Source organism: Pelophylax lessonae (genome assembly GCF_965119305.1).
Source record: "Pelophylax lessonae genome assembly, chromosome: 4".
NCBI lineage: Eukaryota > Metazoa > Chordata > Amphibia > Anura > Ranidae > Pelophylax > Pelophylax lessonae.
Window position 1 is genome coordinate 625,109,601 of NC_138771.1, and position 15,640 is coordinate 625,125,240.

General features: G+C 50.0%; 1 protein-coding gene across 1 annotated transcript in view; it reads left to right on the forward strand.

Annotated features, from left to right (window-relative positions):
• STAG3 (STAG3 cohesin complex component) overlaps positions 1-15,640 on the forward strand; it is a gene marked incomplete at its 5' end in the record, with an annotated part of 227,684 nt that overhangs the window by 195,529 nt on the left and 16,515 nt on the right. Inside the window, 2 exons of the mRNA XM_082256553.1 lie at positions 2,367-2,599; positions 10,374-10,524. Of these exons, the coding sequence (XP_082112679.1) occupies positions 2,367-2,599; positions 10,374-10,524 (384 nt within the window). The remainder of the gene's footprint in view (positions 1-2,366; positions 2,600-10,373; positions 10,525-15,640) is intronic.

A 15,640-nucleotide genomic window follows, 5' to 3' on the forward strand; every position in this document is an offset into this window, starting at 1 on the left:
AAATTTGTTTACAAACCCTTTTTTTTTTTTTTTTTTTTTCCCTTTCTGCAGGGAACGAAAGATACATTGTATCCTCCGTTTACAGAAAGGAAAAAAAAAACACAGATGTGGGCTTCAGACTCCATTCACACTGGGGCAACGCTACTTGCCGGGGCGACCTCGAAGTCAATGCAGGTCGCTCCAGGTCGCCCCAAAGAAGCTCCGGACCCTTTTTCTAAGTCGGAGCGACTTGTGTCGCTCCTATTAGAACGGGTCCACAGCTACTCTATGGCAGGCGACCTACGGCGACCGGTCAGGCAACCAGTGTGAACGGGGTCTTACAGTGACCGATTACTGTGGTAGCCAATCAGGGGCTACCGCAGTGATCAGGCGATCTGGGTCCTAATAGTACAGGGTTCAGGGCTCTCGGTAAGACCATGGTCTCTGTGCACGGTGCGCTCCCACCACAAGGGGAGAAACCTATATACAGTAACTCACAAAAGTGAGTACACCCCTCACATTTTTGTAAATATTTTATTATATCTTTTCATGTGACAACACTGAAGAAATGACACTTTGCTACAATGTAAAGTAGTGAGTGTACAGCTTGTATAACAGTGTAACTTTGTTGTCCCCTCAAAATAACTTAACACACAGCCACTAATGTCTAAACCGCTGGCAACAAAAATGAGTACACCCCTAAGTGAAAATGTTGAAATTGGGCCCAACGTGTCAATTTTTTATGTGGCCACCATTATTTTCCAGCACTGCCTTAACCCCCCCTGGGCATGGAGTTCACCAGAGCTTCACAGGTTGCCACTGGAGTCCTCTTCCACTCCTCCATGAAGACATCACGGAGCTGGTGGATGTTAGAGACCTTGCGCTCCTCCACCTTCCATTTGAGGATGCGCCACAGATGCTCACTTGCATCTCACAGTAATACATCAGTCAGTGGAAGTGAACAGGCATCAACACGTTTCAGGGGCCCCGCCCCATTCGTCACATTTCACTTCCACTGACTGAGTTTAGGTGCGGCTAGGACGGCTGTGCATGCCGCCGGTCCCCATCCCTTTGGCAGGTCCAGCTTTGCACAACGAAGGCGTACTGATCCTGTGTTTGGATAAAACATCCAGTATCCCCGTGTGGTTTCCTTCTGCGCCTGTATGATGATCACAGTCTTCCTTCATGTAAGTGTTCTATTTGTATATAGAATAAAGTGATGCTGATTTACTGACCCTTGCTCCTTGATTTTTCTTTGCATTCTGAGCTTTTTACAGTCCGATCTTGATAAGTGATTGACCCCAGAACAAGCAAAGGTCAAATCTTGGCACTTACAATTTCACTAACTCTTTCAGTCAGGCTGTTTGTTGTGACTCAGTATGGTCCTTTCTGTTCCTTTAGGTTTCCACTTTGAGCCTCATTGGGAAGCTTCATTTGTAAGAGTTGGCCTTCTTAGTTGCAGTAACTTCAGCCTGGATAGTTAGTGGTACTTTCCTGTTGGTCCCCTTTTTAATTTTACATAAGGACAAAATAGTGCTTTGCCCTCATCTCTCTTTTGTTCCCAAATTACTCTTGCTTTTCTAGCCTATTATGGGCATTGTCCTGCATTCATATTGCCCCCTCAACTTCTGTTGCTCAGCAGATGGCCCTCTACACCTTGGATGTGGTGCAAGCTTATAAAATGTATCTTGTCATCACAGTTCCCTTCCTTGGATCAAATTATTAAGGGGTCTCAAGGGTTCACTTGCATTTAGGGTTGCTATTGGTTTCCAGACCATCTCTTGGTCTGATTGTGCTGAGGGTCAACTTTTATCTTTTCCAGTCTTCATTCAACCCACACGGTTTTACATTGTGGATTTTTTTTTTTCTTCCACCAAGCTTCTGTTTTCCATGTGTGCAAAGACCTGGACATCCATTCATACCTTTACCTCTACTAGGCTTTATCACATCAATATCACAGATTCAGACCAATTTTGTTGACAAAGCCATGCAGGAGACCATAGTATTCAGCCTGGCCAGACTTCAGTCTTTAGTTGTTTTCTTTTGCATTGCTAAAGCACAGATTCAAATGCTGGCTGCCTGGAGTTGGCAAAAAAGGAAAAACTCTGGCTGTAATATAGGAGCCAAGTTTTTTTTTTTTCTTTTTTTTTTTTTTCTCCAGGTTTAGACTTGCACAGCTGTGACATGAAAAAACAAAATGTTTTACATGTGTACCAGCATTTAGAGGCATGGGGACAATATAAAATGTTTCATTCACAGAAAAGGGCTGTAGATCTTTCACATTGTTATGTCAAGTGGTCATTCTACATATGGCATTTTGTGAAATTATTTGTTCCGGTCATACATTCATATGTAGTACTTGAGTCGAATTCATCCATCGTTTTCAGGCTGAACTACTTTGATGAGACCTGTAAGCAGTGCATCCCTTCTAATCAGGAGTACGGAGACGACGCCAGTGAAATGTGGGCTCCCCTTCACGCCTACAAGAAATCTCTCAGTTCAGACAGTGAACCAGGGACTACCACACCCACCCACCCCAGAAGCCGTCGAGGAAAGGACAGTAAGTCAGCCAGAGTGCCCAGAGTCTCGCCACACAGAAAGAAGAGGAGAACCGACAAGGGTAAGACAAATAAAAGGTTAAATAGAAGCTTAAATAAACTAGCGGATGTTGAACGATGTGAATATGGAAGTCCCAGGGGTGCCTATTGTCTTCTATCCATTGTTAGAACACTAAAGTGATTAATTAACTATATGAAATTTGTAATATCAAGCAAAGTGGAGCAGTGAGGCATATAATTGGGGTGCAGAATGAAGTAGGTCACATGTAGTACAGGATATATCCTCACCATTCACCCCAATACACTCAGTACACCCCTTCATGCACTGCTATACACCTATCACAGCTCACAGAGTTCCCATTAGTACAGACTTGGGGAAATTGCAGCCCCAGGGCCACATCTGGCCTTCGGTTGTCCCTGTCTGGCCTCTGATGCCTCCAATTTGATCATGCCTCCCTGAGTCTGTCTACTTCCTCAATGAGGAAGGCTTCGTTTTGGTGGGAGATTGTTGCCTAGGGGATGTGTTTATACGCTCTCCTGCCACTCCTCTACCTGCCCCGCCCCCCCCCCCCCCCAAGTTCTTGTTGTGTAAGGTAACCCATACATTAGGTAGTTTTTTTCATTTGACCAGCAGCTTTGGGGGCTCAGCGCATCCTTGGGCTGTGTGCATCCATAGATGCAGCAGGGCTCAGCCATGCTCTGTTCTCACAGGATTTGACTGCCAGTAGCTGGGGCCAATGGTTTCCTCTGCTCTCAGTATATCCTGTGAGCACAGAAAGAGAGCGCAGCGCTGTTGCACTCAACAGCAGCGTTGTATCAAAAGAGGACTCAGGTAAGTGTGGGGGGGGGGGAGTTAGTGGTAGGTTTTGATTTTGGAGCCGCTTTAAGAATTTCTGCTGTGTTCTATTAATGTACTGATAAGGATGTTCTGGAATGCAGCTAAAAGGTGGTTGTTATAGGCGATGCAGTTCTTGGGATATTCACATTGGGGAGAGTGGAATCCTTCACGTGCTGCCCTTTACAGACAGAATTCAATATGAATCTAACCTGTGTTGCAACCTGGAAAATTTTAACATAATAATGGTATCCTGCTGTTCCTAACTAAGTTTTGGGGATGCCCAGGCCTCATTATCACACTCCTCATGACCTGATTTAACCGTGTAAACATCACACTGCCGTCCCGCAATCCCCTGCACTGCATGCAGTTGCAGTGCAGCCACATTAATTTGCATTGGACCCAGTAACGCCAGCCAAATGCGACATGCTGTTTAATTTTGCCCATGAAGAACAGCATCGTGGCCACTGTATTTTTACAGCCCTGAGCGACTGACCAGGTTCATGCAGGCAGCAAAACTGCTTGGTTTTACCACCCACTAGCCGCACTTGGGAACAAACCCTGTCAGCTGTCCTAAATAAAGACATAGAGCAAAGTGACGGCGTCTGTCTAAAAGGCATCCCTTGATCCTTTGACGCTCACCTTGCCAGCACTCCCTTGCCTCTGTAAGAAAAAATTATGATCCAGATGACATTGTGTGACAGGTATTTCTTAACAGTAGTTATACTGCCCCCTACAGAAGTAGGACACTAGGCAGAAAAAAAGTTCTGGCTATGCCTATGGGCAGTCCCAGAAGGTATATCCCTCTGCTATAGGATGTCATTTTTTTTTTTTTTCTGCCTAGTCAGGAGTAAGGACCTAGTTTCCTTGCAGGTCCTGGCAAAAGGTTTTTTTTTTTCTAGTTTTTTTTTTATCCAGATTTTTTTCCTGTGAGATCTACAATCAATCAACTAAGCCACGCTGGGCAACGGGCTCGATGGGCTGGATATATAGATTCAATGGTCACCCCAGCCGGCCAACTAACGCGCGCAGACCCCAGCTCTGCGCTAGATCGGCCGCGACATAGTCCCATCGAATGGGGACTGGCTCAACGAGTTAAACGTCTCGCCAGGTCGCATACGACCGGGTCTAGGCCCGCGTCGCAGCATTCCTATTGGCCAACAGCCCCCCACTTTGGTGGAGAGGGGTTCTGTCAGGAGATGGCGCCCGAAGCTTCCAGGTATGGTGAGTAATTGTTCCCCCCTCTACCCCTGGTGGGTTTTGGAGTGGACGCGGGCCCCTCCTTAGAACGGTGGGACCTCTGGGTTCTCCTCTGTCCTGTCACGCCCCCCCTTCCCCGTCCCCCCTCCCCCCCTCCTCCCCTCACTTACTGGGGCTATGGGACTGCCTTTGCGGAGCTGGCGGTCCAGTTGGTTCAGAGGCTGCAATTTCTTTGCGATGTCTCGCTGGATGCGGTTCCACTATTGGCCCAACTATCAGTTTTGGCAGTGATCATCCAGCGTATACTTTGGTTAAAATGCTGGTCTGCGGATCAGACCTCAAAGAAGGCTTTCTCTGATCTACATTTTCAAGGTGATGGCCTGTTTGGGGCTACCCTTGATGACACTATCAAAAGTCTTACAGGGGGTAAGAGTACCTTTCTTCCACAGGCTAACAAGGGTAAGGACCCTCGTCGTAGATGGGGTCCCTCCTTCTCAGCATACAAAAAGTTTTTTCTTCCCTTAGGGTCAATTGATAAGGGATCAAAGCCCTTCAAGGCCCCTTTGGGATTGCTCCAAGCGACCCTGGTCTGTCAAACAGAAATCGGGTTTCTTCAGACCTGCAGCTAAGACCCCTTCGACCTGAAAGTGCGCCCTCACCGTATCTGGGATGGGGGGAAGTCTTTGCCGGTTCCCAGACCTGTGGCTATCCCGGATACAAGACAAGTGGGTTCACGAGGTCATACGGTCCGGTTACAAGATCTAGTTTCGATCCGTCCCTCCGGTAAGGTTCTTCCCTTTCAATGTGCGACTGTCCCCGAATCGCTTACAGGCTCTCTTTGGGGCGGTACAGGAACTGTTACAACAAGGAGTAATAGTTCTGGTTTCGTCTTCGGAATGTTTTCAGAGCTTTTACTCAAACCTGTTTACGGTCCCCAGGAAGGAAGGCAAGGTGTGTCCAACTCTGGACCTAAAGGCACTGAATTGCTTCGTGCTAGTTAAAAAATTCAAGATGGAATCCATTCGCACGGGGGTGGCTTCCCTACATCAGGGGGATTTTCCGGCCTCCATAGACATCAAAGATGCCTACCTTCAAATCCCAATATGTGCAGGACGTCAACGGTTCCTTCGTTTTGCCGTCGGAGAGGATCACTATCAGTTTGTGGTGTTACCCTTTGGTCTTGCCTCTGCCCCTCGGGTCTTTACAAAGGTGTTGGCTCCGGTCCTGGCGTTATTACGCCAGCGGGGGATATCCGTCCTGGGTTACCTGGACAATCTGTTTCTCCATGCAGAGTCTCCCACGGCACTGGTGATAAACTTAGAGGTCACCTTAAGAACTCTGGAGGAGATTGGGTGGATTCTGAACCTTCAGAAGTTGTCCCTGGTCCCTTCCATGAGACTGTATTATCTGGGTCTGACTTTGGACTCGTCCTCAGCCTCCGGACAAACTTCAAAAACAGCAGACTGTGATTCAGTTAATGCTGTCCAGCAAAGATCGTCCCTTCGGACTTGTATGAGAGTTCTGGGACTGATGGTGTCGTCCTTCGAGGTGGTCCCTTTCGATCACATGAGAATCCTCCAGAAGGAAATCCTTCTCAAATGGAACAAAGATCCAAATTCCCTGGACAACCAGATCCAGCTGAGCCAGTTGACCAGGGGGTCCCTGATATGGTGACTTCAGTCCTCGACGCTCAAACAAGGAAAATCCCTTCTTCCCCTATATTGGACAGTTGTCACCACGGATGCTAGTCTGTCCTGGTGGGGAGGTGTTCTCGGCAAGCTCTCTGTTCAAGGGGTCTGCTCCCTAGAAGAATCCAGGTTACTGATTAATGTTCTGGAGCTGACAGCGATCAGGCTTTGCCTAGTCCTCTGGACGAAGTACCTTCAGGGCTGTCCAGTGCGCATTCAATCGGACAATGCCACGGCCGTGGCTTATATCAATCACCAAGGGGGAACCAGAGGTGTCCTTGCGGCCTTGGAGGTGGCAGGCATCCTTCGGTGGGTGGAACATTTTGTTCCAGCTCTCTCCGCCGTTCACATTCCAGGAGTGGAAAAGTGGCAGGCAAATTACCTGTCGGCAGACCTTGGATCAAGTGGAATGGTCTCTACATCCGGAGGTGTTCCAGCAGTTGTGCCTTCGTTTGGGGCACTCCAGAAGTAGATCTGTTGGCTTTTCGGTTCAATAGGAAAGTGCAGAGGTTTGTGGCCCGCTCTTGGGACCCTCTGGCAGACGCCACAGACGTGCTGATGGCTCCATCGGGTCAGTATCTGCTGATGTATTCCTTTCCCCCTCTCAAGTTGCTGCCAAAACTTCATTGCAGGATCGAGGCGGAAGTGATTCCGGTCATCCTTGTGGCTCCGGACTGGCCTCGCTGAGCTTGGTACACCGACCTGGTCGTATATTGCGTGGTGTGAGTCTCTTGGGGTTCCCCCTCGCTCTTACTCAGTAGCTCTGATCTTGGCCTTCCTTCAACGGGGAGTTGATCAAAAACTGTCCTTGAGTACTATCAAGGGTCAGGTTTCGGCCTTGGCAATTTTCTTCCAGAGGCCCTTAGCCACCCATTCCCTGGTGCGTAACTTTATCCAGGGGTTGCGACACTTGGCACCTCTGGTGCGACCTCCGTTGCCACCTTGGGACCTTAATTTGGTGCTGCCGGTTCTCCAGAAACCTCCCTTTGAAAATATTCGGGATTCCCCTGCTTACCTTATCCTAGAAGGTGGCCTTCTTGGTGGCTATTACTTCTGCACGCAGGGTGTCATAACTGGCGGCGTTGTCCTGTCGTTCTCCCTATATGGTGGTTCACAGGGATAAAGTGGTGCTTCATCTGGATCCCTCCTTCCTTCCGAAGGTGGTTTCCAGTTTCCACTTAAATTAGGACATTGTGCTACCCTCCTTGTGTCCTAAGCCTAAACATCCTAAGGAATTTGCACTGCATACTTTGGATGTGGTTTGGGCAATCAGGGTGTACTTGGCGACTGCTGAGTCTTTTCAGAATCCAGATTCACTCTTTGTACTCACGAATGGACGAAAGAAAGGGCTGCCTACGTCTGTTGCGACTATTTCCAGATGGATTAGACAGGCAGTTGTGCAGGCTTATTCAATTAAGGGTCAGGTTCCACCTTTTCCTGTTAAGGCGCATTCTACTCGGGCGCGTAGTGATTCCTGGACCTTTCGCCATCAGGCATCTGTGGTCCAGGTTTGCAAGGTGGCTACCTGGTCATCTGTTAATACCTTCACAAAGTTTTTTTAAGGTGGATGTGCTGGCATCTGCAGATGCCTCCTTTGGCCACAAAGTTTTGCAGGCGCTGTTTAAGGGGGTTTTAGTCTCCCTTCAGGGTGTTTAATGTTTTTTCAGGTGGGTCTCCACTTGTTGTTCTGATGAGTTTTATGCAGTGGTGGGATTCAGCCGGTTCGCACCGGTTCCATAGAACCGGTTACTAAATTTCTGAAAGTTCGCAGAACCGACTGTTCCCTCTAAGCTGCGCGCCTCTAAGCTACATATTCGGACCGCGCAGACGTAGCGGCCGGGGGGCAGAGCAGTGCGCCCCGAGCCCGCCCATTCTGTGACAATAGCGAATAAAAATTCGCTATTGTCACACGGATCCTCCTCCTAGCAAATCAGGGATCGGTTCCTCCCGCTTCCTGATTGGCCAAAAGGCAAACCCCGTGCCATTGGCCAAGGAGGCGGGAGGACTGAGGAGACGCGGGGAGCCGGGGACTGAAGAGAAGCTGCCGTGACCGTCCGTGAGGTAATTGCATGGGTCTCGCGGGGGGAACGCTGGCACTCTGCAATGATTGTGGGCAATGCTGTGGCACTCTGCAATGATTGGGGGCAATGCTGTGGCACTCTGCATTGATTGGGGGCAATGCTGTGGCACTCTGCAATAATTGGGGGCAATGCTGTGGCACTCTGCAATGATTGGGGGCAATGCTGTGGCAGTCTGCAATGATTGGTGGCAATGCTGTGGGCACTCTGCAATGATTGGGGGCAATGCTGTGGCACTCTGCAATGATTGGGGGCAATGCTGTGGCACTCTGCAATGATTGAGGGCAATGGTGTGGCACTCTGCAATGATTGGGGACAATGATGTGGCACTCTGCAATGATTGGGGGCAATGGTGTGGCACTCTGCAATGATTGGGGGCAATGGTGTGGCACTCTGCAATGATTGGGGGCAATGGTGTGGCACTCTGCAATGATTGGGGCAATGGTGTGGCACTCTGCAATGATTGGGGGCAATGCTTGGGGGCAATGCTGTGGCACTCTGCAATGATTAGGGGCAATGCTGTGGCACTCTGCAATGATTGGGGGCAATGCTGTGGTCACTGTGCATTGAAAGGGGGGTACGCTGGTCACTGTGCATTGAAAGGGGGCATGTTGGTCACTGTGCATTGAAAGGGGGGCACGCTGGTCACTGTGCATTGAAAGGGGGGCACGCTGGTCACTGTTAATTGAAAGGGGGGCACGCTGGTCACTGTGCATTGAAAGGGGGGCACGCAGCGCTGGCCACTGTGCATTGAGAGTGGGCATGCTGGTCACTCTGCATTGAAAGGGGGGCACGCTGGTCTCTCTGCATTGAAAGGGGGGCACACTGGTCTCTCTGCATTGAAAGGGGGGCACGCTGGTCACTGTGCATTGAAAGGGGGGCACGCAGCGCTGGTCACTGTGCATTGAAAGGGGGCACGCTGATCTCTCTGCATTGAAAAGGGGGCACGCTGGTCACTGTGCATTGAAAGGGGGGCACGCTGGTCACTGTGCATTGAAAGGGGGGCACGCTGGTCACTGTGCATTGAAAGGGGGGCACGCTGGTCACTGTGCATTGAAAGGAGGCACGCTGGTCTCTCTGCATTGAAAGGGGGCACGCTGGTCACTGTGCATTGAAAGGGGGGCACGCTGGTCACTGTGCATTGAAAGGGGGCACGCTGGTCATTCTGCTGGGAAAGTCGGAACTGGTTACTAAAATTTTTGAATCCCACCACTGGTTTTATGTTGCCTGGTTGGCTATAGTTCAGCCTTGGGGAATTGTTTTCTGCTGTTCCCACATGTTTTATGGCACTGCTTTGGGACGTCCCTACTGTTAAGAAGAACAGAGACCGCATCAGTCAATGAACGATAGAGAAAATTGAATTTTTGTCTTACCGTAAAATCCTTTTCTCTGAAGTTCATTGACAGACGCAGTACCCGCCCCTCTTTTTTGAGTTGGGTTGGTATTGTTTTCTCTGACACTGCTTTGTTACAAAACTGACATCCTATAGCAGAGAGAGGGAGTATACCTCCTGGGACTAATCATAAGCGTAGCCAGAACTTTTTTTCTGCCTAGTGTCCTACTCCTGTAGGGAGCAGTATAACCCTACTGTTAAGAAGAACATAGACTGCGTCTGTCAATGAACTTCAGAGAAAAAGATTTTACGGTAAGACAAAAATCCATTTTTTTCTAAAAACACAGCAAGCCTACTGTTCTGCCACGGTGGGCAGCTGTAAGGCCAGGTTCACACATGTCCGGCTGCGGGTTCGTGTCTGGGGTCTGGTGCGTGTCTGTTGACCAGTTCAGGTGCTATTCAGGTCCACATTTTGGCCTTAATTTGCACGTGAAACTGACCCAAACACGCACCGCACTCTTTTTCATTCCTGACCACAGCTGCCCCGAACATATGTGAACGGGCCCCATTAAGAGCTGGTCACACTTGCCTGTCATGTGAATTCCCGCATCCAGTTTACATATGTTTAAAGTTGAACCCAACCTAAAGGTAAGAGTGCTCAGCACTGGGTAATTGTGAACTGTATTGTCTGTCTTGCAACAGATGATTTTCAAGATTCCAGCAGTGTTGTGGGTGAAGAGGAGCACCGAGGCGCGCCAATTCTGACCTCCACAATGGTACAAGAGAGGAGTGAAGCTTCAAGTCCAGCAAGAGACCAAGAGAATGATGGATCAGACTCTGATTTCGATATGAGGTCTGAAAAGCATTTAACTATTATTTAAGTTTATAGTGTTTATAATCTGTGTCCTTTAACATTGTGTATATCATTTATACCGCTCTGGGTTTTATTGGTGTCTGTGGCCCCAATGGGAAGACCTCTCCCATCCATGCTATGGGCTAGGTAATATCCAATTTCTGATGCATTCAATTTTAGCACTGAAAGTTTTTGGCAAAGAACGATGGCCCTACCTGAGTGCTGCTCACATTAAGGGCCATGTAAGTGGAGCCATAGTAGGTACAGAATCGCTCTGAGTTTTAGTTGCTAGGATTTCTTAATTGTAGTCAGTTAAAGATCTGTGTCACTTTGTGGCCATTTGTTTACCTGGCAGAATTACTTTAAAACCACTTTACCACTGGAAGATTTACCCCCCTTCATGACTAGCCAATTTTTTGCGATATGGCACTGCATTTCTTTAACAATTAACTTTGACAATTGTGCAGTCAAGCAATGTTGTACCCATATAAAATTTGTCATTTTTCCACAAATAGAGCTTTCTTTTGATGGCATTTGATCACCACTGGGTTTTTTTTTTATTTTTTTGTGCTATAGACAAAAAACAGACCATTTTGAAAAAAACAAAACCGTGTTTCACTTTCGTTCATTGATGGACACAGCTACTGGTATTCATAACCATTGGGTTATACTGCCCCCTACAGGAGTAGGACACTAGGCAGAAAATAATTCTGGCTACACCCAAGGGGTATTTCCCCTCTCTCTGCTAAAGCCACTCAGTTTTTTTCTGACTAGTCAGGAGTAAGGACCTAGTTCCTTGCTGGGATCTCTGGTCCTGGCAAATGTTTTCTTTTTAGATGGAAATTTTTTCTCCTGTTTTTTTCTTGTGAGATCTACAATCAACTGCCGGACTGGACGACAGGCTGGATAATCTAGATCCAGTGGTAACCGCAGTATGGCCAGCGCGCACACAGGCCTTAGCTCCACCGCTAGGTTGGTTACGACATAGCCCCACTGGACTGGAGCTGGCCCTGCAAAGTTAAATGTCTCCTGAGGTTGCATATGACCTGGTCTCGGCCTGAGTCACAGGGTTCCTCCTGGCCGACAGTCACCCCATTTCGATGAAGAGGAGGATCTGTCTGGAGTGGTGCCCACCTGGTTCCTGGTATAGTGCGTAGCGGTCCCCCCTCTACCCCTGGAGGGTTTTGGGGTGGACGTGGGCTTCTCCTTGAGACGGTCGGACCCCCAGGTTTCTCTCCTTCCCACAGGCACCCCCCCCCCCCCCCCGTCAAGTCCCTCATCCTGCCCCCCCTCCACATACGCTGGGGATGTCTTTTTTTGGGTGGTCTGGCTGCTTTCCAGGGGTGGGGGCAGGGCGCGCTAACTGGCGATGAGGACCAGACGATCGATTGTTTGTGTGTGGGGGGGTTTGCACCTGGTGGGGGCTCCTGCCAGGGTCCCCCGTCCTGCCTGGATCTGTCCTTAGGCTAGGCTTTCCCTTTCTGGGTCCCTATATTCCTCGTGGTGCTGCCATCTCTATACACGGCCATGTTTGTGTAGTCCGGCGGCCATTTTCTTGTAGATTGCCATTGCAAATAGCAGCAGCCATAACAGGGAAGCCCTGTGGGTGGCAATTTCAGCGGTGGGAGCCCCTCCTTATTCCCTGCTGCTGACTCCTGGATCAGTTAGCTTCCTAATTGCAGCACGTGTAGTGCAGATTTTCCTGGTGCTTGCAGGTGCTTGTGTCGGTGGGGGATGAGTATGGTGGGGTCCTCGCCCTCTTTGCTGAGGATCGCTCTGTGTCTTGTGCTTGTCGACCAGGTGGTGCTGCCAGCACGTGACCCCTTAGCAGTGTGTTACACCTTTTTGTGGGATTCCCCTGGTGTTTTATGGAGTCTTTGGAGCACGTTTCCCCACCTGATCCCCTCTCTGAGGCTGCGGGGCCCTCCAATTCCCAATCATCCATCCATGCACTGACGGCGGTCCTGGAGTCCTTTGTGTCCCAGGTGGAGGCGGCTTGCGGACGACTAGCTAGCAAAAAGCACCCCCGCCTTCTCCTGCCTTATCAGATCCTGAATCTGATTCAACCGTCGCGGACGTGGGTCACCCTGCTGGGTCTGCAACCACACGCCTGGAATCCTCTAATAGTGAGGATGATTTCTCCATGTCTGCAACCGCGCACGAAAAGGCACTGGTGGATGCACTGATTGTATCTGTGCGTGAGACCCTAAAGATGGAGGACCCAGCTGAAGCTGCGACTGAGGCGCAGTTACCCTTTGGCATTCACAAGCCATCCAGAGTGGCAAAGGTGTTTCCCTGCCTATTCTGACAGAATTGTCGCAAAAGAGTGGGGACAACCAAAGTGTCCCTGTGGGGTAAGCGCTTTACTAGGTGTTACACCTATGGAGAAGTCCCTTCTTAAGAAGTGGACTGTGCCACCGGTGGTGGACCCTCCGTTTTCCAGATTGAACAAGGCAACCATGATTCTGGTTGAAGAGTGCCTGGCTTTTAAGGATCCAGCTGACTGGAAAGGCGTAGGCTGTGGCCCGCAATATGTACACTCTGGCTGGTTCGGCAATGAGGCTGATATTCACCATTGCATCACCGTAGCAAACTCTGACCGAGTGGGCTAAGCTCTTACGCAGTGACCTGGAGGGAGAACAGCTCCCCTCTGCCTATGGAAAGCTGGGGGACCAGCTGGTGCAGGGACTGCAGTTTATCTGTGATGCCTCTTTGGATGCAACTCCCCTGATGGCTCGCCTCTCTGTTTTGGCGGTGGTCCTTCGGCATGTCTTTTGGCTCAAGTGCTGGTCTGTGGATCAGACTTCAAGAAAGGCCCTGACTGATCTTCCTTTCCAAGGAGATTGCCTGTTTGGAGCTACCCTGGATGACATCATTAAATGTCTCACAGGGGGGAAGAGTACTTTTCTTCCGCAGGCTACTACGGGCAAAAAACCTTGTCGTAGACTCGGGCCTTCCTTTTTAGTTTTTTCGTCCCTCAGGGTCGTCTGACAGGGCCTCATCAGGGGGGATCCAAACGAGCCTTGTCTGGCAAGCCAAGATTGGGCTTCTCCAGACCCGTGAATGAGGCTCCTTCAGCATGAAGGTGCACCCTCACCGGTATCAGGGGTGGGGAGACGTCTTCGCTGGTTTCCGGATTCGTGGACTTCCCTGGTGCAAGACAAGTGGGTCTACAAAGATATTCGGTCCTGCTACAAGATCGAGTTTCGCGCTTGTCCCCGGCAAGGTTTTTTCCTTACAGCTTGCACCTGTCCCCAGACCGCTTACAGGGTCTGTTTAGGGCGGTACAAGACCTGTTCCTTCAAGGGGTGATTGTCCCGGTTCCGGCTTCGGAACGGTTTCAGGGTTTTTACTCAAACCTGTTCACAGTTCCCAGGAAGGAAGGCAAAGTGCATCCAATGCTGGACCTCAAGGCGCTCAACTGCTTTGTGTGGGTACAGAAGTTCAGAATGGAATCCATTCGAATGGTGGTGGCATCCCTGCATCAGGGGGATTTCCTCACCTGTATCGATGTCAAGGATGCCTACTTTCACATTCCGATATGTGCATTATCAGTTTGTGGCGTTACCCTTTGGCCTCGCCTCTGCTCCTCGGGTCTTCACAAAAGTGTTAGCCCCAGTACCAGATTTTCTATGCCAACAGGGGATCGCGGTACTGGGCACCTTAGACGATGATCTTCTGTAGGCGGGGTCTCCCTTTGCCCTGGTGGAAAACCTGGAGCTCACAATCTGAACTCTGGAAGAGTTCGGCTGGATTCTGAATTTTCAGAAGGCTGCTCTGGCTCCGTCCACGAAGCTGGACTATCTGGGCCTGACTCTGGACTCAGCCTTAGCCAGGGTGCTCCTTCCTCTGGACTTTGCAGACTCTGGACAATCAGATCTGGCTGAGTCAGGGAACAAGGGAGTCCCTGATATTTGGTGGCTTCGTTCTCTGGCGCTTCGGCTGGGAAAATCCTTCCTCCCCTTGTATTGGACAGTGGTCACCACGGATGTCAGCCTGTCCGGCTGGGGAGGCGTCCTCGGCAAGCTTTCTGCTCAGGGGATCTGGACGCTGGAAGAGTTTAGACTACCGATCAATGTTCTGGAACTCCGAGCGATCAGACTGTGTCAGGATCATTGGACGGATCGTCTTCGGGGTTGTCCAGTGCACATTCAGTCGGACAATGCAATGGATGTGGCTTATGTCAATCACCAAGCGGGCACAAGAAGAGTCCCGGTGGCTCTGGAGGTAGCCGGTACTCTAAGGTGGGCAGAACAGTTTGTTCCTGCCCTCTCTCCTGTACACATTCCCAGGGTGGAAAATTGGCGGGCGAATTACCTCAGTTGGCAGGCATTGGACCAAGGGAGTGGTCCCTTCATCCGGAGGTGTTTCATCAGCTGTGTCTCTGGTGGGTTACCCCCCAGGTGGATCTGTTGGCGTCTCGGCTCAATATAAAGGTGCAGAGGTTTGTGGCTTGGTCAAGGGATCCTCTAGCAGACACCACAAACGCGCTGGTGGCCCCGTGGGGTCAGTATCATCTGATTTATGCTTATCTCAAGCTTCTGCCCAGACGTCTACGCGGGATGGAGGCAGAAGGGTTTCCGGTCATCTTAGTGGCTCCGGACTGGCTTCGTCGGTCTTGGTATACCGATCTGGTGCGGCTGGTCGCCGACGTTCCTTGGAAGCTTCCTCTCAGGGAGGATCTGCTGTCCCAAGAATCGATCTTCCACCCTGCTTTACAGTCGCTGACTTTGCTGTTGAACACCAGGTGCTGAAGGATAGAGGTTTATCTGATTCAGTGATTCCTACACTGTTCAAAGCTAGGAAATTTACTTCTAGGAAGATCTACTATGGTACGTGGAAGACGCACTGTACATTGCGAGTCACTTGGGGTTCATCCTTGCTCCTTCTCGGTGGCCTGGTGCGTACTTTTCTTCAGGGTGTCTGACATTTGGTCCCTCCAGAGCAGGCTCCGTTGCCGCCTTGGGATCTCAATTAGATGCTTTCAGCTCTACAGAAGCCTCGCTTTGAAAATATTCGGGAGATTTCCCTACTTACGCTGTCTCAGAAGGTGGCCTTTTTGGAGGCTATCACCTCTGCGCGCAGGGTGTCTGAACTGGCGGCGTTATACTGTGGT